This window comes from Barbatula barbatula (genome assembly GCF_947034865.1).
Source record: "Barbatula barbatula genome assembly, chromosome: 24".
NCBI classification, from domain to species: Eukaryota; Metazoa; Chordata; class Actinopteri; order Cypriniformes; family Nemacheilidae; genus Barbatula; species Barbatula barbatula.
Genome location: NC_136787.1, coordinates 18,818,473 through 18,839,236, shown reverse-complemented (window position 1 = coordinate 18,839,236; position 20,764 = coordinate 18,818,473). Strand labels below are relative to the sequence as shown.

The window sequence follows — 20,764 nt, the reverse complement described above, 5'->3', positions numbered from 1 at the left end:
TGTGTTTTAAACCACGAGTTGGAGGGTAGAAGTAGTTTAAGGGCAAATACCCAGCTAGCAAAAAATATCGGCAAGACTTCTTTTTGCCGCCAGCCCTAAGCTGTCGGCTATAGGTGCGTCTCGCTGGCGGGGATGAAACGTTTGCCGCCGAATACGTCACTCCCATTTCTTGCGAGATGCCGCCGGCATGCAGCCGGCGGCCCGACTGCTTCATTTTCTCTGGCGGTTGCCTCCGTCTATTGGACTGCGGCGGGCTGGCGGCAAGCCGCTTTGAAATTTTCTCAAAATCGACCATGTGCAGGAGTTAGAGTAAAACTGACAGCATTTTAACTACCTTTCACACTTAAAGTGGTTATAAAATCATAATAGCCTAGATGTTAATTATATCCAACAGGCTATAGTTGTTTTGCTCCAAAGTCAGTAGGGTTTATAACAGATTCTTGACTATGATTCCATTAAAGTAAGGTTTAGAAAATGACATTTAAATTACTTTGAAACTCTGAAGCGAGTACAGTAATATATGTAAAATATATCGAATTATTTTATGCACTTAGGTGAACATTTTTACATTTCTTTGATTTATGCACTGACTGGAAATGTCGTTTATGTCTCATTTTTTTCCGACCTCGATTTTTAATGTATTTGACCTTTAACAAGTGTAAGGGATTAATTTGCAATTGCGACCTGTACAAATTAATTGTTAAGAAAGTTAAAGCACATAAAACGAAGTACCTCCACCGGTCGAAAGGGGCAGCAGACGAAGTTACCGGTTACATTTCTCTGTCTGTGTTGCTTGTGTGCAAATCCTGGAAGATCACTCGTCACACGTTTTTGTTTGAAAAGAGGATCAAGATACAGATTTCAGATAATTGTCATCGACTACGATCGTTTAAGTAAGTACATGTTCATTTTGTACGTTGTTTTTGTTTATCTTTATAAAATCTCTAGTCATCTTTGTTTTTGCCTAACTAGTCGAGCTAAATTAGCGTTGTTTATAAAGTTGTCGCTATAACTATTAACTTTCTGAAATAGCTACTTGGTTTCTTCCAGGCGTTGAGTTTTTTTTCTGTTACAAAAGTAACGATGTCTATATTATTTTGTTTGTATGAACAAGTATGCTTTTAATCCACTAGCTAAAGTTGCTAGCAAGTGTTAGCTAACACATGCGGTTTTGCCTTTGTTACAGTACACATTGAGGTTAAGCAATGTTGTTAGTAAAACTTAATTTGCTGTATGCTGCTAATCCTGTAGCTAAAATGGCATTAACAATGTGGTTTTGTTCACGGTTTCTTTCAGATAACTTGACCAGAGCATAACCTGTTATGGGTGAAAACGCTGGAGGTATGTAATACCTTGTGCTAAACTTAAGTCCAATTCATTAAATGTATGCTATAACTTCAAACATATTTTTACGTGTCAATGATTATCAATAGGAGAAAGTCATCGCTCTGTTATAGGCCCCTTTCCCGTGGCATCTCGTGTACAGCATGAAGTTTTCAGCTACGAAGGTATATTGTAGGCCTCTGTCTTAGTGTGCATATTAAAAATAGTGCCTTAAGTTGTTGTTTAAAAAAATATATATATGTGTAGATTTTCAGACTCCAGAATGAGAACCAAGCCCTGAGGGAGGAGAACCAAGCCCGGGGGATGCACAAGCAGGTGAGAACATGCACTCTTTCTTAAATTTAACTTTTTTTGTCTGTGATGTAGGTCCAAAATTGTCATATGCCTTTCATTTTGTAGCTTCGGATGACAGCGGCTCGCTTCAAGAGCAGGTGAAGCAAGTTGGGACAATGCTGAAGACGTTTGCTAGCACTGGGCAATCAGGTACAACTCGCAAACAACACCTGTGGTTGTTGATTTAATTCCCATTGGGGCCACCTGTACATGTTGTAGACCTAGATATAAATGTCATAGTTCAGTAGTTGATGAACCAGGACTGACTACTTTATTATTTTATTCTGGGAACCCCTGTAGGTGCAGATCAGACCCTAATGCTGCGACGTCTTGGAGAGTTTGGTGATGTTGTGCGTAGCATGGACAACAAAATGGACACTATGCTGCAACATTTCAGTGCCAATGTGTCTGTTGGAGAGATATCCCTGCCAGGGTGTAACTCCCCCTAGACACCCAGGAAGATTTTGGTGTTGCTTGACAACACTTTGAGGCAGGATAAAGAGCTCCAGGAACGACTGGTAAGTTTGCTAATTTCGCTGTAGGGTAATCTAAAAAGTAAAATTAAGATTGTACACTGCATGTCACATTTATGTATGAGAAACTTCAGAGAAATTTAATTTGTAACACTTGGATTTTCAGCTTCGGTTTTTGGCAATCAAATGTGGGAGGGACCTAAAGACAACCGTGTGGCGAATGCTTCAGAGTATCTTCTCTAATCACCTTTCCATTAATACAACCTGGACCGGTGTAGAGAATAAAACATGTTTTAGAGACCTGTTCCTGAAGACCATTGTACCTTACTATCCTTTTGTTAGAAATTACTTGTAAATGTGATGTTATACCTCAAATTATTTGGTGCCAAATATCCGCATTACTTGATATATTTACTGGTAGCCTAATTATTTTCATCCCAGAGCTGACCTCTTTAAATTAACAATTATTGTAAGTGTTCTAATTTGACTGTAATGTTTTTTTACCAACATTGTTTTTGTAAACCTGCATGTTCTTTAGTACTTACATTTCAGTGCTCTACACAGTTACTGTACTTTGAAATGTGGAATTAAAACGCCAAATGGGAAATTGACTGGTTTGATGATTCATTCTTTATAAACTGCACGCTAGAAATATATAAGTATTTTATATATATATATATACACAATAAGCGGCGGCAAAACGCACGAAAATAGCCGACGGGCCGCGGAAGAGCCGCCTGCAATATAACGGCGGCTGAACGGCGGTTGGCACGCGGGCCATCCGCGGAACGAAGGCGGTAGAACGCCGGCTGCCGCTTTTAAATAGCGGCTGCCGCCGGCGGGGCGCCGTCAGACGCGTTTGCATTTACGCCTTTCTGACGCTTCTACTGCCGCCGGAGGACCGCCGGTGGGCCGTCGACTCATTGCTATCTGGGTAATGCATTTTCTTTCTCCTGTTTGGCACGCGCGATTACGCACGCGCTGCTGCTGTTGTTGTTATGGGCACTATATATAGTGTGTAATGCATGTGTGCCGTCTCGAGTTTTGCCGTTTCGAAACAGTTGTTGGTCCTGATGCTACACTTTCACGTTCGTGTCGCAAAATGGACGTCCAGGAAGCATGCATGTGTGTGTCATCATCAGCACACATGATACACTCGTATCTCTTTAACGTCTTCAAATTTGAAAGAAGAAATACATTTACCAGTATTGTTGATTTTGAATCAGATTCCACTTGCAAACCTTAATTCTAATGGTTACAAATACTATTAACTATCTCTATAGTTAAGCATTCAGTTATTACGAAATGAAAACCCTTATTCCAGTGGAATTCAATAGTGTTCAATTGGTTTCCATCCAGTAGATGCAACCAGGCCCAGCACGTTACCAGTAGATACCTTTGGTTTCCATTAAAACCCCAGTATAACTAATACATTCATAATAAATGATGCGATAGATTTATATTGTTTTTATTATACTGGATGTACTTGAATACACTACAAGACTTTTAAACCTGCACAGATTTTTTTAAACTACACTTGCTCACTAACTGGTCGAATCTGCAGAATGGCACAGACTGAAAATCTGAGCAAAAGTGTCGTGGTGTATTTCAGCCTGAAGATGTCATACGGCTGTTTGAGATCATGGTTTTAAAATGTGCTAATTTGTCCTTACAAATATAGAATTGATAAATAACCATGGATGCAATAAAGTACAGCTCACAGTGTACGAAACAGTTTAGGATAAACAATTTAACACATAAATAGCGTTATAAATAATACAACTGGTTCCCTGTTGAAATTTGTTCTATATACTTTTTTATTATGTATTATTTAATTTTTGTTTACAAGCGTTGTAAAAAGAAATGGGTCACACCTAGCCGCTAAAAATCAGCGTTGTGGCGTCGCCGCAGAGACTTGTGGGTAATGCATGCAGTTTCGCTCGGTCAAGCCAGCTGACTGGATCTTCGGCGTCATTCACCCGAAGCAATGCCGCATTTCGGCTCAACTCGCGAATGAATGTTTACACGATCTCTTTCTTAGCTTCCTTTGAACCTTTCGTCGGATTATCATGAGTCGAAGCGAGCATTCGTTACAGGCGTTGTCCTGGAGAAAGCTTTATTTGAGCAGAGCGAAACTCAAAGCCTCCAGTCGCACATCGGCTCTTTTATCAGGTTTCGCAATGGTGAGTTCCCACTTCTTGTTTGTGTACTGATGTTGATGCCCGATTGACGACGCAAATACGGAATCGCGTGCATGTGCAAAAATTACGTTGGTTTGCATTGACGTGGCTTAAAACGGCAAGTTTTTAGCGCGCACACACACACACACACAGACACACACACACACACACACACACACACACAGACACACACACACACACACACACACACACACACACAGACACTCGCAGTTGTTCTCACTTTGAAGAAGTGAGTGTCACGAGACGAACCGGATGCATCAACATTTCACTACTTCCACAGTACACTTTCAGGAAAGAGAAACGTGCATCAAGGTTTAGTTTACGATGTCATGCAATGCCACACCCTACTTGTAGTATATACAGTATAGTTGTGTTTCACAATAAAACATGCACAAAATATTACATTTACAACAGGAACACTGATTTGTAACTTTTGGTAACTGAGCAGCGTAACAGATTCAGTTTTATCTTTGCTTCTCATGCAACAGGTGGCCATGGTAGAAGTGCAGCTTGATAGCAATCACGACTATCCTCCAGGACTGCTTATTGCATTTAGCGCCTGCACCACTGTGTTGGTGGCCGTCCACTTGTTCGCCCTCATGGTGAGCACCTGCATCCTACCAAACATCGAAGCGGTCAGCAACGTGCACAACCTCAACTCGGTGAAGGAATCACCTCACGAGCGAATGCATCGCCACATTGAGCTGGCCTGGGCCTTTTCCACCGTCATCGGAACGCTGCTTTTCCTGGCTGAAGTGGTCTTGCTGTGCTGGGTCAAATTTTTACCCATAAAGCATAAAAACCAGAAAAATGGCACAATCTCTGCTGGAGTGGCTGCTGCGATCACGTCTACCTCTATCATGGTGCCTTTCGGCTTGGTTTTTATCGTCTTCGCTGTGCATTTCTATCGCTCGCTGGTCAGCCACAAGACTGACAGGCAGTTTCGAGAGCTGGAGGAATTGGAGGACTTGCAAAATGAACTGGACCATAGAGGAGAGGCATCTACCTTACAAACGCACGGTTCACTTTACCCTTAACTTTCTTGTATTTTGAGTTTGGGGAAGAGTTGATATGTAAAGTTCTGTGTTTGTCATTACTTGTGTTTTTAAAAAGAGTATTTGTCTATTTGTTGCACGTCGACACCAAAGTGTCCGGTTGTAAATGTGTTGGGGATTTGTGTTCTGTTTCTGCCGGCTTTGAAAAACATTTATTTGAGCTTCGATTGAACTGTGAAAGCATCCACTGCATGTTTATTAGATTTGTGTAGTACTTTCTATTTTATTCATCCTTTTAACACCACGAAGTGTTTTATTTTCAGTATGGCAGCTTTGCCAACTTTGTAAACCAAGAGAGAGTCTTAAGGGAAATGTTTAATCTTTGAACCCCTACGATCATCAAATGGAATTCATAGTTCTTTTCCAAACCCAACCTCAAATGTGCCATTAGTTAAAATAGTGTGCAAAACTATTTGACAACATGTTTTTTATCAAGTAAAAGAATGACACGGTTTACATTACACAGTGAGGATTTTGTGTACAGGACTCCCAAAGAAAACTGCTAATATTTTCAAAACTGATGTGAGGGCTCTTTTTTAAGTTTATGTTGGTACAGGGGACACTTTCTTTTGCTGGGAAGCGGCTAAATCAAAAACTTAGTCTTATTAAAGAAATCCCTATAATTTCATTTATAAATAAATGTTTAAAACATTCAAATGTGTCCTGCCAAACATATTAATAGAAATGTAGGCACTTAATACAACAGCATCGTGTTTCTATGTCCTTTTTTGGTAGTATTTCAATGTCCTATTAAATGGACCATTGGTCATTTTGAAATTTGGAAGCAAGTACTTTTGGCTGTCAGGGTTTGGCAGGATTGTATGATTATATTAGCAATCACTTTTTAACAAAGTTTTTGATTATCACTGGAGTGCTAACCGTAGTTTCCTCAGCAGATCTCGATAAAGCGATTAAAACAGTATGATTGATCAAGATACCAACATCGGAAGGGCTAAACTACAGGTGAGTAACTTGGAATACTTTCTGTATGCCAAAAACCTGTACACTAAGAGTGTAAAGTATATAAAAAAAAATTCCCTTCAATGATCATGTTCAGTATTGTAAAGGACAGATCAATGAAATGATAAAATATGATATTGTAAGTCATGTTAAATGTTTCGAAATGTATAACTCTTTCACTTTTATCATTGCAAACATTGCTGGGATTTGATATATTTTTAAACAAAGTCTTAAATAAAACTACATTTTACACCTGTTTGTTTTATAATTCATCAATTGAGGATTTGTCCAAGGCCATTTGACATCATGTAACAACAGCTCTTTGTGTTACACATTTTAATACGGAGACATAAACATATTTCCATACGAGTTCAAGAGACAATATACTGTCAGGATGCTACTGTTGAGTTTTCACCATCGTCAGTCAAATATGATTGTGCTTCCATCAATACAGACTGTGGATCCAGTAAGCAAACCTTAGAGAGATGTGAAAAGACAGTTATTTACAAAGTATTCCAGCATTCAATACATGTAGCCAAACAACGGATTCATATTTTGTGCTGTTGGCTTTAACAAGAGTCAAAAACTAATAAAAGTTATATTTGCATTTTGTGCCGTTAAAATGTAAATCAGATCATGCAAAATAACAAGCGAGTTACTTATGCAAAACATTTACCTTGGGAATTGGATACATAGTGGGACTGGGTGCTGTTTCTCTCTCAAAATCTGACAGTGTTCCACCCTTGGCAACACCATCGACCCAGAATCCTTCATACAGCTGACCTCTGTCCAGATAGAAGAACCTGCCATGGCCATTCTTCTTTCCATCCCGCCACGTGCCTACATAGCGGTTTCCATTTGCTTCACCAAAAAAGGTAAAAACTCTAAAGTATTTCTCACAGCCACAGACATTAATGCCTGGTTTCACAGACAAGGCTTATCTTTAACTAGGACTATGCATTAGTTTAAATAGGACATTTAAGTTGCTTTTATAAAAATTGCTTGCAAAACACATGACTGGTTTGCATCTCGAGACAAAACAATGGCACTGACATATTTGAACATGTATTAGTACAAGTTGGTTTCACTTTAGACGGCTCAATTTTTATTTTAGTCTGGGACTGGCCTTAAGCCTTGTCTCTGAAACCAGGCCTTAGTGTCTAATTGTGTAAATCAGCTGATGTTGAGCTAATAGATTCATATTTAAGGGCTAGTTCAACCAAAAACTAAAAGTGTTTTGTGTCCATACAATTAAACGTCTCCAAAATTGATTTGGTTTTCTGCATATTTGAAATGACACAAGGGAAAGTCAATCATTTTTGGGTGAACGATTACTTGAATAATTATTGACACATGAATAATATGCTTTATATGTATGCAAGTATACTGTAGTAAAAAGGATTTTTTAACAAAGGTTTGTTTTATTCACAAAAAGAAACAAGTAAACATTTGCACACAATACATTAATAAGACTTTGGATAATAACAAATGATATCCTTTATATTTTTGTGCATCACTCATGGTTTCCAGTCCTTACCCAGAATCAGCACACCCTGTCCATGATGCTTATCCTCAAGCCACTCGCCTTCATACACATCACCGTTTTCATACTCCATTCTTCCCCATCCAGCTCTCTGGTCTCTACTCCAATGTCCCTCATAAAAAGCAGATGGACTGTAGAAATATCTCCCAGCACCCTTTCAATAAGCAAGATAGATTAAAACTATTTGTAGAATATATGGTCCATATAATCTTTTATTTAGCTAAACTAGTTTGAACTTGCCTCTTTCTTGTCATTCTTCCAACAACCTGCATACACCCTCACATATTCTTTCTTCTCAGGGTCAAACTTGGCAAGCAGTCCATATCCGTTTCGCTTTCCACGACTCCAGTCCCCATCAAAGATTATTCCTGCTTTCTTCCAAACCTGCATCCCCTTTCCTTATCAGAGTAAAAGCTACGTTCAGGAACATTTTGTAAATGGCGAAATGTAATTCATATTCTGCCGGGTCTGGCTTTGATAAGCCATTAGTCTGAAGCGTTTATGTCTAACACTAAACGTAACTCACACCATAAGGATCTAAACATAAGTAAGTAAGACCTGTCCATTCAAACTGCCAGAAGGAAAGCAGGATTTGAGCGGTTCTATTGTGAACCAGCCTGATCTGAAAGGGTTGCCAAGTTTTATATGTGTTATTTAAAGGTCCTTCGATCCTTAAAGTATTACCATGTTTCTTATTGTCCAACCACTCGCCCCTGTACTGATCTCCGTTGGCTGAATAGACGGTGTGGTGAAGTCCACATTTCTGGGCTTTTTTGTCCCATACTTTTACAAGGGGTTCAGAGGTCTGGGGTTTCTTTAAAAAAGGCATGCTGCTCAAGAAAAGAGAAAGATTGCGTAATGCACATCACAGACAGCGGAAATACACCAGTTTCACTAAACAAAAAGTAGCATGGCGTTTCCATGGTTAGGGTTACCTATGAGTTATTTGAATTTATTTAACTTTATTTTATCATGGCAGTACCATAGTAAAAAATGGCATGCTGTTAAAGCATACAATAAATAGCATAGAAATGCAATAGCGTATGTACATATGAAGAGTTTGGTTTCAAAATGAGATAACTCTTGTTTTTTTATCACAATCAACGGCTAAATGAAACAATAAAACACACAAAAAAACAAAAAAAAGTTCTCTCATTTTGGAACCAAACTCCAATTTTACTTTAGATTCAGAGAAGTTAGATCATACCTGTGACGTTTTCAACTACACAGACCACTAAACTTAAAGTTCACCGCACGTTTAATGTAAAAAATGATCTAATCGTAAAATATCTGATGTGCAAATCAACACTTCAACTTTACACACTTGAAATAAATCCGTATTTAGACATTGAAAATGAACATGTTACTCGCTAATACGTCTCGTGAGACTTCGTGTACGGTAACCTAGCGACAAGCCTCGACCAATCGTATGTACGGTCGCCGGCGCTCCCGTTCGCTAGGCGGCGGTGTTGTCCTCGAAACTCTGGATGCCGAACAAGCGGAGGTGATATAAATAGCTGCAGCGCCCATTAGCGGCAGTGTGCGGCAGAGCAGCGTGAGCGCAGACGGATACAATGTCACTGGAGAGATGTCAAAGTGAATGGGCAGAAATCGAGCAGGAATATCAACAATTACAGGTTTGAATTGAACACATTGACGTTATTTGCGCCCCCGATAGCTAAAGGATGAAGCACGTGTGAGTTATAAAGCGAAGGGATTGTGTATTATGTGGCTAACAGGCTATAGCTTTCTTTTGTTGCTCTCCATGTGTGTTAAATCAGCATCAGTCATTAAGTAACTTAACAATCGTCAGTAATAGTACGTGTGTTTGTTTGTAAGTATGATATATGCGTGTGTGTGCGGTATCTTATGATGATCTGATAATGATTTACGAGTTTAACAGGACAAACCTGGTTAACGTTAGATGTTAACTGAGATGAGTTACAGTGTTGCCCAACTGTTAAAAATACACTTCACTCATATGATCGATCGTGATGGTCAGGTCAGATGGAGAGTGAATCATTGCTTCAATGTTCACATGACTCAATTTTCTCCGAGATTCATTCTCTCTCAAGGACCACAGTGGTTTTTAGGACATGCTGCCATGGTAATACTATATTTTTGGATGTGTATCATGGATTTCTTGGAGTACCATGTAAATGTCATGGCATGTGAATGAAAAGTTAACATTTGATAATATTACTTCACCGTGATACTTTTATAGAACCTTTTTATGCTTGTCACTTGTTACTGAGATAAACAGTCAAATTTATAGTGGATAACTGCATCACGCATCATTAGGATTAATGGGATAGATTGGCCGATGCTTAAAATATCCCAAGCAGACTGCATCATGCTCAAAATGTCCATGCCCAAAGTTGGCATTGCTTCCATTTTAAATTTCATGCCCACCCTGACCCAGAGAGGTTGTCAGATATGTGATGAGGAAGGGCCGTATTGGTCATATAGACCGTGGTGAATGTATGTATTCGTGTAGAATGCTCATTAGAGGTGGGCGATTTAAGAAATGACCCCTGCAAAGCTCGCGAGACCCCTCATGTAGGGTATCGGACTTGAGCAGCCTTGTTATGGTTCGTGGAATGGAAGTGTTTTAAACTGTAATACAGGGAGGGACACGATTTTGTCTCTTGTGAGTCGTTAGAATCATGACGTGGTTTTTATATGACATGTGGTTCAAATTATCAGGGCTTGGTTGAACGGGCGGAGCAGTGTATTTACATTTTTTTAGAATGACGTGTATTTAAAATCCAAACAGGAAATCTTTCAGTGGATTGATATATTGTGTGATATTTTGTTTTAGGAAACGCACAAAGTCTACAGACAGAAGCTAGAGGAGTTGACAAACCTCCAGGCGATGTGCAGCAATGCCATTGTCAAACAGAGAAGGGGTCTTAAAGACCTTAAGCAAAGTCTTCATAAGTATGTGCCAAGTTTATTATACTACCCAAAATCTCTGGTTCATGTTCAATTGTATACGTTTTTTGTTATAAATTGCTTTTCAAATGAGCATGATGTTTGCCTGACGAAAACATTTTAGGTTGAAACGTTCATATTTTAATGAACACCTGCCTTAAGTATTTTTTTATGTTGCGTATAAAATGCACACATTCACAATAGGGGAATCCTTTTCTCTTTTCTTTTGAACAGGTGCGCAAGTACCTGCGGTGACAAAGAGTCTGAAGATATTAAGGATCTACAGGGACAAATTAAAGAAAAGCAAAATGTCTTTTTTGACATGGAGGCCTATTTGCCAAAGAAAAATGGGTGAGTTTATTTGAAATGACATTTTGTTAGATCTTTGGCCTTTGTTCCTGTTTTAAACTGGCTCTCTTCTTTACAGATTGTATTTAAACTTGGTCCTGGGAAATGTGAACGTTACGCTCCTCAGCAACCATGCCAAGTAAGTCAGATGTGAGCAGGTCAGTGTTTTAAGCTGCCAGGGAAATTTCCTCATACAAAACCGCCGACCGACTTTGTGTTTTCTAAAACAGGTTTGCATACAAAGATGAATATGAAAAGTTCAAACTTTATATGACTATAATACTATTGTTTGGCGCCATTACATGTCTCTTCCTTCTCAACTATCGGTGAGTGTAAAGACAATCTTACTGTTAATCTATATTAACGATTTTGGACTGTAACATGTACACATGCTATTTCTTCACAGGGTTATTGATGAAATCTTCAACTTTTTATTGGTTTGGTACTATTGCACATTGACAATAAGGGAGAGTATCCTGATAAACAATGGCTCACGGTAAGTTGACCTAAATGTATGCATTCAACAAATGCTTTGATTCCAGAAATATGCACAGTGAACGCAATGAATCAAAGCCATGACCCTGGCATGGATGAGTTGCAGTAAAATAACATCTGATTGGGTTGTTATTGCATTTTTATAATGAGGTTAAATGCTTATTAAGTTGGGGAACAAATTGAATTTGGTAGCTGTCACTGTTTATTAAGATATAGATGAGACTTGAGGTGATCAGGGTTTCAGTGTTACGGTAACAGATGTATGTTATACATTAAACGTTTAAATTTTGCTTTCCAAATGTTGCGTTTTGATTTGTGCAATCCACACACCTCAAAAAAAATTGTTTTGTCTGCTCTTACATTTTTCTTCCCTTTCCTGTAGAATTAAAGGCTGGTGGGTTTCACATCATTATGTCTCTACCTTTTTATCAGGTGTCATGTTGACATGGTAAGCGAGACTAATAATGTTTTTTAAAGAGAACAATTCCATCCATTCCATTTTTTACCTTGTTTGTCTAACTTTCCTCTTTATTGTCTTTAAAGGCCAGAAGGTCCAATGTATCAGATGTTTAGAAGTCAGTTCTTGGCCTTCTCCATTTTTCAGAGTATGTAAACCAGTTTCATCTGGCTTGCGTTGATGGCGTGTTCATAGCTGTTGTTTTATGATGATGCTTCTTGTTTACTTGTCAGGTTGTGTGCAGTTTCTTCAGTATTATTATCAGAGTGGCTGCTTGTATCGGTTACGAGCTCTGGGGGAAAGAAACCAATTGGACCTCACTGTGGGTAAGACGTTACATGCTTGATCTGAATCAAGAGTGCGTTCACACTGTGGTGCATGTTTCGCATGAATCCAGATCCAGCGTGATGTTTGGAGTCTTCTTTTGTTTCCTTGGCAGAAGGTTTTCAGTCATGGATGTGGAGGGGACTCACGTTTGTTCTTCCCTTTCTGTTCTTTGGCCATGTGAGTACCAGTGGTTCTTTTTTGTTTTTTTCAGATGATTTTACACATTCTTATAGATAAGGGTATATATTTGATATAGAATATTCTGCATTTTAAATATGGATTGCTTTAATACAGCCATACAGACAAACTGTATTTGATTTCCGATTTTTGTTTTAGCTCTGCTGAGTTTATACATGCCTGACCACTTAAGCACTTAAACCACAAACCAAATGTTTCATGTGCAACATTTAGATCAGCTTGCTAACATTTAGGGTCTAATATCAACCAAAGAATGGCCGTAATGGTGGCTAGGAAACTTAGAAATCCTAATGGGGGCTTCATGGTTCTACTTAAACTTAAATGTATAAGTACGTGATTTATGTGAATATGCGTTTGAGGCTGTAGCAGCTGTGGAAACTGAACATCAGTTTGAATGGACGTTTGGATTGATTTGGTTCAGTGGCATGAAAGATATTGTGTTGTGTTTTTTTTTTTTCCTGATCAGTTTTGGCAGCTGTACAATGCTGTGACTCTTTTTAATCTTTCTGCCCGGGAAGACTGCAAAGAGTGGCAGGTAAAGACAGTTTACTTTTACGGTAGAAAAGCATTTTTTGTTAATTTGATTGACATTTCTTTTATATTGTAGGTGTTCATGTTAGCCTTGACATTTCTCGTCCTGTTCCTGGGGAATTTTCTCACTACACTGAAAGTGGTCCATCACAAAATCCAGAAGAACAAAAACAAGGTCAAGAAGAACTGATGAGAGGTTGAATGTAAGCGTTCTCATCCGACAAGTCTGCTGCGGAACACAGAACTAAAGTGCAAAGCGCACAAACTTGTTTTGTCTCTCGATGTTCAATCTGGGTGTCGCAGGAGCTGTTTGAAAGGGGCGATGTCGGATGATATCTGGGACGGCTGTGGAAACTCAAGATTATGTGTCAAGTTGCCCTTTCGTTGCGTATTGTTTTTGCTGTTATTTATGCAATCACAGCTATTAGAGGCTAACATATGGGTTAGGAACCACTGAAAACCTTCACTGTAAACGTTAAAACACTGTATTCTAAATACGAGAGGATTCCCTTTTATTTCGCTCATGTGCATGAAGATGTTTAAAAAAGCCACATTTCAACTTTATGCAATGCAGCTTTGAGGTTGTAGAACTGCTAGTTGGTGAACCAAAGGGATTTTTCTTCCATTTTAAACAAAGCTGGATAGTCATTAATGTGCAACAGAACAAATACTTTCTCTCCTAGGAGACATTTAAACTAAAGTTCATGCATTTAGTGTTGTGGGGAACAAATTTTACCAAAGGGACAAATGTGTTCCTGCACGTTTTAGGTTGTCGGTGCAGTTAAGCGAGGCCGGAATCTTAGTCAAGGTCACATGATAATTTGTGACACCTTAAATATGGATTTGTACTTTTAACAATGGCAATAAACTACATTAAAGTTTCATAGTAGGAAATTTGAGACCGAACAAAGCGATATTCAGCTGCTTTAAAAGTTAATGGGTTGCTGAATAGTAAGTGCATTCAGTCAACTTTGAGTTTGCGATACTGTTACAATTGCATCTACTGCGATAAGGAGAGCTGCGCTGCTTCTAAAGCCTGTATGATTTAGCAAATATCTACTTTTACTGACCATTGTAACAAAGGGATTTAATGTTGCCTAATAATGCAGCGTTTTTGATTCAGGGAACTTGCTGACAAAACTTTTTCGAATATCTCTAAACTGACTTGAGAGAGAAATTGAGTTTAGTTGCTGGAATATTTTTGCCTTAAAGCTCATATTTGATGTCTGTTCACATTTGGTTTAGTTTTGTCTAGAGATCATGCACTACTCAGAAGGGTTCTCTGAATTCTTGTCATAAGCTCTGTAAATTGGAAGTGAAGGGGTAGACTGTAATTAAAGGGATTCCTTCTGTTGGGAAATGCTTTTTTATCAAATCATTTGTTGATACTGAAGATGTTTTGTATATAACATCTTTTTGCATCGAGATCACTGCACTTGCTTGAACATGGAGCCCTCAAACAAAACAAAACATCTCCAGAGGGTCAGTTAGACATCGAGCTGAATTTCAATTCGCCATAAAGGCAAATAAAGTCGATGTGACGCAACCTCTGTGGCCTCATGTGAAAACCAGAGTGTTATTCATGCTGTGACCAGCAGAGGGCTGAAGAGCTGTTTTTCTGTCTTTAGACATGATAGCTGAAGCTTTCACTGTTAATATATAGACATTTTTCTAATCCTTAATAACACAATTTAGATTTTGTATTTATACAAATGACCCTTTCAAAGCGTGCTTGTATAACCAAGTGTGTAGTGTTTTATAGAATGACCACAAACGTGACAGTTGTTTCTTCATTTATTCACCCTCGTCATTCCAAATGTGTTTGACTTTCTTCTACAGAACACAAAATCTATTTTGAAGAGTGTTGGTAACCAAACAACAGTACAAAGAATTGTTATTGTAGGTGAACTTTTTCTTTAGTCCTCAGGTCTGTATTGTCACGCAAAAGTATACCGAGACTTCCGTTCCTACAGTCACATCCTGCTTAACAGGAGCTGATGTACTAGCCGCAAGAAGATCGTTGTTATATTTTTACCAAATTTGTTTTGAAAGGAAAGTGAAGGCTCTATCATTTGAACATTATATCATTTAAAATGACATGAATCCACTGCTGTAGTAACAAAAGATCGAATGCACAAACTATACCTTTATATTCGATTTCACAGTTCTTTGGGGATGGGGATAAAAAGGGTTTACACACAAGGCAATATCTTGTTTAAGAATTTCTGACTTTTTTATTTAAACGTGGGAATGAATCAAACTAAATAAACAATGAAAAATCTGTTGAAATGGTCAAAACAGCAACACAAGAAAATACAGAATAATCCTTGTACTACCATGTTGTCGGGCATGCCCTGCGGAAGCACTAGCATTATGGTATTCTCTAACTTTTATGAAAGTTAACCATGGTTTTACTATAGTAAAACTCAACTAGAAGTCTGTTTTTGGGAGATTTTCACCGTCACTTTACTACAAATACCATGGTTGATTTGTGGTTCCAATAGTTTATACCAACCACGTTTTTTGTGCTTTTGATTTTATTTAATACCATGGTTCATTTTCATAGGACTAGAGGGACAATGTAAACGCCACATGCATACATAAATATCATGCTTGAATAACTATTATATCAAAATATTGCATCTTATACTATCACTGTACCTTACCGCAGTAGGTTTTGCCCATACCCAACAAATGTGCATGTGAATCAAAAGAATTGCATAACAGTAACATGTTACATCCCAGTGCACAATACAGGCAGTTATTAACCTTCATCAGTTGTGTGCTTCAGCAGTGCACCATCACTTTAACCAAAGGGAAACCAGATACACAAATCAATGTCTTTCCTGAGACAACGGCAGCATTTTCAGCAACATCTCATTTCGTGCATTGCCATCATTGCATTTTATCAGGTCATACTGTATCAACAACACCCAAAGGCAGATGTGGCTCACAATCTGAAAAACCACGTGGTCCGAGACTGTGAGAAAACACTCACTTCTTGTCCTTCGAAACGGCTCAGCCATTTCTTTTCATATTCGTTTATAAAAGGTTTTTCTTGCAGTGGTCACAGGATGCTGCAGTGTTTTTTCTTCCTGCGGGCGTGTTTTGCTTTGGCTCTTGCTGCTAGCGCTCGCTTGACTGTTTCTCTGAAAATGTCCTCCACGTTTTCTCTGTATTTAGCCGAACACTCCAGGTATACCTCAGCGTTCAATTGCTTTCGGATCGCCTCACCCTATTGAAATATGAGATATAGTGACAAGAACAGTCGATAAGTCAAGAATGCAGTGTCATGTCGACTTTAACAAAGTACAATATTTGTGACATAAGCTTTGTTCTGTGCCTGTAAGTGCTGTTGTATACCTGGAGGTAGGTGATAGGTGCCGTATCTAAGGCTTTGAGCTTTCTCATCCTCTCTTTGTCCTTTCTTAAGTCTGTCTTGCATCCTATCAGGATGATGGGGGTGTCGTGGCAGAAATGATGGACTTCTGGGTACCACTGCGGGGGAGAGATAAAACCAAAACTGAACACGCAAAAATAACTTGACCATGAATAAATGTTTTCTTTATTTTGATGTATGAAAAGGCTCGCTGCATTCCTCTTAGCTGACTAACAAGACACCACCAACAGAATGAATGGAAGGTTCCAAAAGTACTGTTTGTTTTCAGTGGCGATCCGTAGCAGAGCTGTATAATGTTCTCATGTTCAGGTCAAAGTTTATCAGCTCACAAACTAGTCCAGAGCAAAATGTTACAGCAGATGTCTCTTTTTCCAAATAACACACCAGGGACAAATATTGACTTGAATGAATAGCATAGACCTGAGCATTAAAGTTCTGAAGAAATGAATGAGAATGCTGAAACTCTCTGTTGTTTCTTTGAGACTCTCCAAAGTGTGTTTTCCTACACGTTTAGAGTTTATTATTTCACCTTTATCGTGACGTTGTCGAACGAGGTTGGATTTGTCACATCATAACAGAGGAGAACAAGGTTTACGTCTTGATACGAGAGAGGCCTCAAGCGATCGTAGTCTTCTTGACCTGTAAACACACACAGACGACTCGTATCACAATCAAATCACATGTGTTTCTATCACACTGGCAGACACACGGAAAACTTTATTTGGGGTTTCTATGCAGACGCTTCTGAAAAACACCTCCGCAGATCTGTAGAGACCACGGAGCGTCTTCTTATAACTCATATTTTATGAACAAGAGTATTTTGAAAACTGAAGTGTGGTAAGAAAACCACATCCTGACTTCAACGTCCTGTTCCTGCGAAGCAAAGAGAGTCTAGTCCGGGCGTCTCAGATAAGCACTTGTTTAGCAGAAAAGGCCATGCAATTTGTACAAAGATAAGAGAGAAACTGAAATATAATAAGAAAATGTTTAAAGCGGAAATGGGGAAGCGTCTCGCTGCGTAAATAAAACGATTATTTGTTCGGTGAGACAAATATGACAACTTTATTATGAAGAAATATGTTAGTTTCCTATGTTCATAAGTGCTTTCCAATAGGTTAGCTTACCAGTTTTCTAAATAAAAGGTATGAATAACTACAGGGAAATTGATAAAGGGAAATATAATTGAACCCTATACTGTAACAGGATTTATTCTGATCTGTAAATATATTTCCAGCAGTTTGGTAGCTCCAGAATATACAGTTTTATTGAAATGTTTGTATAACTAAACTCATAAAATATGAATTTGGACGTAGAAACATTCAATGTTAGAAACTTGAAGGTTGAACCCTGACACTGAAGACGACACTGAGACGTTTGGAATTTTAAGGTGTGTCTACTGCCTTCAGACACTTACCTGCTGTATCGTAAAGATTTAGCTGAACGTCTTTCCCTCCATAAGACACGGTTGTAACGTATTTGTCAAACACAGATGGGGCGTATTTCTGTTAAAACATCAATTTTAAATTAGAGAAGTACAGCAATAATAAAGGCGTCGACAGAAACCAGAATTGCTATCTAGGACTGGAAAAGCTTGCTGAGGATGTTGTGTAAATGACACGTATTGCAATAGTTCCTTCTCATTAAACTGTTAATGTAGCCTACCTGAAAATGTGTGGACGGTTTCATTCTACTGAAAAGAATGGGGTGCTTGATTGTTGTGTCAAAAAAATGACATGTGTGTTGCCCTTTAAAATCCTGATCTGCTTTGTAAATCTCAAAATCTTTTACCAACACACTCTCCTGTTGTACCAAACCTCTGAGTGTCAGAGTCTCAGTCACCATTCACTTTTCATTGGAAATGAGATGAAAGTGAAGGGGGAGCGAGGCTGTCAGACCCTAACATTCTGCTTTTGTGTTCAACACAATAATGATTTGGGAATAATGACTTTGAAACAATATCAAAGTACGTAAATACAGTATTTTTTAATTTTAGGGTGAACTTCCCCTTTAAGCATCAAAGGTTTACCTCTGGAAAGTCTCCTTTGGCGTACACCATCAGCAGGGATGTCTTTCCACAGCCTCCATCTCCAACAACCACAATTTTAAGTTCATCTTTTGGAGTGCCATTGCTGGCGATATTCTGTGTCATCTCCTCCGGCCGAGTCAGTTTCTCCAGCAGGCGCCCGAGTGCACAGCTGTGTCAGTGTGTACATTCATTTGTCACCGAGTCTTTGCGAGCATATTGTGAGAGTAAACTGTGAGTCAGGTAAGAATGCTGCTTTTCAGCGCTCACTTCCTCCTCCTCTCGGTTACAATCATCTTTTTTTCTTTCAAACCATGTGACTGTGTTTTCAGTATAATCTAGATAAGAGCGTATTGCTGTAATTGAACAGAACTCTTTCTCGCTCTCTTCACAGAAGCTCTCTGTGTCATCACTAGGCGGAGTAAATAAAGGCTGGGACACACCCTCTGGACCGTCAGGAGAGATTTTCTTCCTGCAAACAGAGCTATCGAAATCTCCATTTTTCACATTCTCCACATTCTCCAGAAGGTGGAGTACAGCTTAACATCAATGGAGTCATAGATGGATACGCTTGACTGTTGCTTTAAACAGTAGGCCTACATACTAAAACATTTCACCTACAAAATATAATAGCAATGAACATTAGATTCATTTTCTGATAATTGAGATTTTGACAGATTATATCATATTAGTACAATTATCCACCCAAAAAAAGGGTGTTGAATTTTTTTAAATCTTTTAAATCATAGAGGAGCTGTAGAGCAGTGTAGGATCTCTGTTTACAACACATTGCCTTTTTATTTATTGGACCAATTTACCATGTACTGCTATCACAGCCCATTGGATTTGTAGTGTGTTTGTCTCACCACCTACAGACAGGAGAGGTTATATTATCACATTCCTGACGGATTTATCATCGCAGCAGATTTCCCCCAAAAAAGTTTTCGTTATCATAAAGCTCAGATAAAATAAGATGACCATTACCAGATGGTGTTCCCCTGAAGCCAATACAACGACAATCAAATAAACCGTTTAAAAAACACATTCAACTTGGATTTTGGTATATTATGGTTTATTTAGATTGAACGACATCGAAGGATTTACATGCGGGGAAAACAGACAATAACATATAGATCATATATATATATATATATATATATATATATATATATAAGGAAATCGATATTTATCAGGATTTAATCATGTTTTAGAAAAATCGTGAGTTTCCTTTGAGATATACTTACCATAAACGTCTTTTATCGTAAAAGCATATCAAGAGAAATGTTTAAAATTAAATATCAGTTTAATATTTTCCACGGTGAACCGTCGATTGGATCTTCATCTGTTTTTTGTCTCCACACTGTTAATGTGGAATATACTGGGGTTAAAAATCGAATTGAGCACACTGGCGAAAAAGACAGCCAGTCCATACCAGTATTGAATATCCTTTTCAAGATGTAATACAATTTAAAGGACGGCCATGAAAGGAAAAACTATACGAGCCGACTAATGGTGCGGCTTAATGTCGAAATCTGACGAGGATCCACTCCAGCTGTTCGGCGCGCGGGGATATGAGCTTTGCGCGCACGTACGCAGCAAAAGAAACCAAACGAGCACATACGCAGAGGACGCTGTGCTTCTGTTTTTCCCTTCTAAGGTTTAAGCTGTAGCTTAGAAACAGCTTACGACTGCAGAATACGAAGATAACGAGGATTTTCCTAATTAGACACACGAGTGCCTCAAAATGGCCTCGTGACCCGCTTCAGAGCTGGGCTGGACGGCAGGAAACAGTGTGGTCCACACGCCCTCATTCTGGAATATTCTGACACCAGACCTGCTTGAGATTATAACAGATGAACACAAAATCAACACACACAAGCCACCACGACACATAAAAGAGACGCGAAGATCCTTGCGCAAGAGTTCTCGCTGATAAATGTGATCTGGCGTCGCCCAAAGCGCATAGAGGGAAGCACACGGTTAAAAGACAAACAAGGCAATGACCTGATGATGAGATGTTTGTGTAATAGTCTATTCCGTACACATTCAGTCTAATATAAATATGCAAAATGACATTGCCATAAACTGTGCAAAACACAACAATTTGCACACCACATACCGGCAACAGTGTTATCTATTCAC

The 20,764-nt window shown here is 38.8% G+C and overlaps 4 protein-coding genes and 1 long non-coding RNA gene across 6 annotated transcripts; 3 read left to right on the top strand and 2 right to left on the bottom strand.

Moving 5' to 3' along the window:
* The first annotated feature begins 49 nt into the window (after nucleotides 1-49).
* Nucleotides 50-2,760, top strand: LOC306889254. The gene is made up of 7 exons (XR_013786186.1): nucleotides 50-893; nucleotides 1,297-1,341; nucleotides 1,434-1,508; nucleotides 1,591-1,659; nucleotides 1,744-1,827; nucleotides 1,978-2,195; nucleotides 2,317-2,760. It is a non-coding gene; the product is annotated as an uncharacterized lncRNA (long non-coding RNA).
* Nucleotides 2,761-4,048: 1,288 nt separating this feature from the next.
* orai1b (ORAI calcium release-activated calcium modulator 1b) lies at nucleotides 4,049-6,622 on the top strand. The gene is made up of 2 exons (XM_079449156.1): nucleotides 4,049-4,333; nucleotides 4,840-6,622. The coding sequence occupies exons 1-2, from the start codon at nucleotides 4,220-4,222 to the stop codon at nucleotides 5,386-5,388; spliced, it is 663 nt and encodes a 220-aa protein (XP_079305282.1). The 5' UTR covers nucleotides 4,049-4,219; the 3' UTR covers nucleotides 5,389-6,622.
* A 133-nt stretch (nucleotides 6,623-6,755) lies between these two features.
* On the bottom strand, nucleotides 6,756-8,738 carry morn3 (MORN repeat containing 3; the record flags this gene model as incomplete). The annotated part of the gene is made up of 5 exons (XM_079448307.1): nucleotides 6,756-6,842; nucleotides 7,043-7,227; nucleotides 7,904-8,063; nucleotides 8,150-8,307; nucleotides 8,594-8,738. 5 exons carry the CDS (start codon nucleotides 8,736-8,738, stop codon nucleotides 6,756-6,758), a joined length of 735 nt encoding a protein of 244 aa, XP_079304433.1.
* Nucleotides 7,107-15,506, top strand: tmem120b (transmembrane protein 120B). 2 transcript variants are annotated; one of them, XM_079448604.1, is made up of 12 exons: nucleotides 7,107-7,241; nucleotides 10,731-10,849; nucleotides 11,078-11,194; nucleotides 11,271-11,330; nucleotides 11,422-11,517; nucleotides 11,598-11,687; nucleotides 12,069-12,134; nucleotides 12,230-12,291; nucleotides 12,377-12,469; nucleotides 12,583-12,647; nucleotides 13,135-13,203; nucleotides 13,276-14,977. In XM_079448604.1, the coding sequence occupies exons 2-12, from the start codon at nucleotides 10,785-10,787 to the stop codon at nucleotides 13,387-13,389; spliced, it is 897 nt and encodes a 298-aa protein (XP_079304730.1). In that variant the 5' UTR covers nucleotides 7,107-7,241; nucleotides 10,731-10,784; the 3' UTR covers nucleotides 13,390-14,977. The 2 variants fall into 2 exon arrangements, with proteins under 2 accessions (XP_079304730.1, XP_079304729.1); XM_079448603.1 differs by lacking the exon at nucleotides 7,107-7,241 and adding an exon at nucleotides 9,434-9,546 and having other exon boundaries at nucleotides 13,276-15,506.
* On the bottom strand, nucleotides 14,983-20,462 carry rhof (ras homolog family member F). The gene is made up of 5 exons (XM_079448605.1): nucleotides 18,626-20,462; nucleotides 18,014-18,101; nucleotides 17,129-17,238; nucleotides 16,563-16,697; nucleotides 14,983-16,434 (listed from the first exon to the last, which is right to left on the bottom strand). Exons 1-5 carry the CDS (start codon nucleotides 18,746-18,748, stop codon nucleotides 16,267-16,269), a joined length of 624 nt encoding a protein of 207 aa, XP_079304731.1. The 5' UTR covers nucleotides 18,749-20,462; the 3' UTR covers nucleotides 14,983-16,266.
* Nucleotides 20,463-20,764: the final 302 nt, after the last annotated feature.

Excerpts from the sequence above, each read along its gene's own strand:
- tmem120b (XM_079448603.1), top strand. The coding sequence starts at position 9,484 with ATGTCACTGGAGAGATGTCAAAGTGAATGGGCAGAAATCGAGCAGGAA. Across the intron at positions 10,850-11,077 it reads CTTAAGCAAAGTCTTCATAA|GTGCGCAAGTACCTGCGGTG; the intron begins GTATGTGCCAAG and ends TCTTTTGAACAG. Across the intron at positions 12,292-12,376 it reads GGCCTTCTCCATTTTTCAGA|GTTGTGTGCAGTTTCTTCAG; the intron begins GTATGTAAACCA and ends TTTACTTGTCAG.
- orai1b (XM_079449156.1), top strand. The coding sequence starts at position 4,220 with ATGAGTCGAAGCGAGCATTCGTTACAGGCGTTGTCCTGGAGAAAGCTT. Across the intron at positions 4,334-4,839 it reads TTTTATCAGGTTTCGCAATG|GTGGCCATGGTAGAAGTGCA; the intron begins GTGAGTTCCCAC and ends CTCATGCAACAG.
- rhof (XM_079448605.1), bottom strand. The coding sequence starts at position 18,748 with ATGACACAGAATATCGCCAGCAATGGCACTCCAAAAGATGAACTTAAA. Across the intron at positions 17,239-18,013 it reads AAATCTTTACGATACAGCAG|GTCAAGAAGACTACGATCGC; the intron begins GTAAGTGTCTGA and ends GTGTGTTTACAG. Across the intron at positions 16,698-17,128 it reads TCGACAACGTCACGATAAAG|TGGTACCCAGAAGTCCATCA; the intron begins GTGAAATAATAA and ends TCTCCCCCGCAG.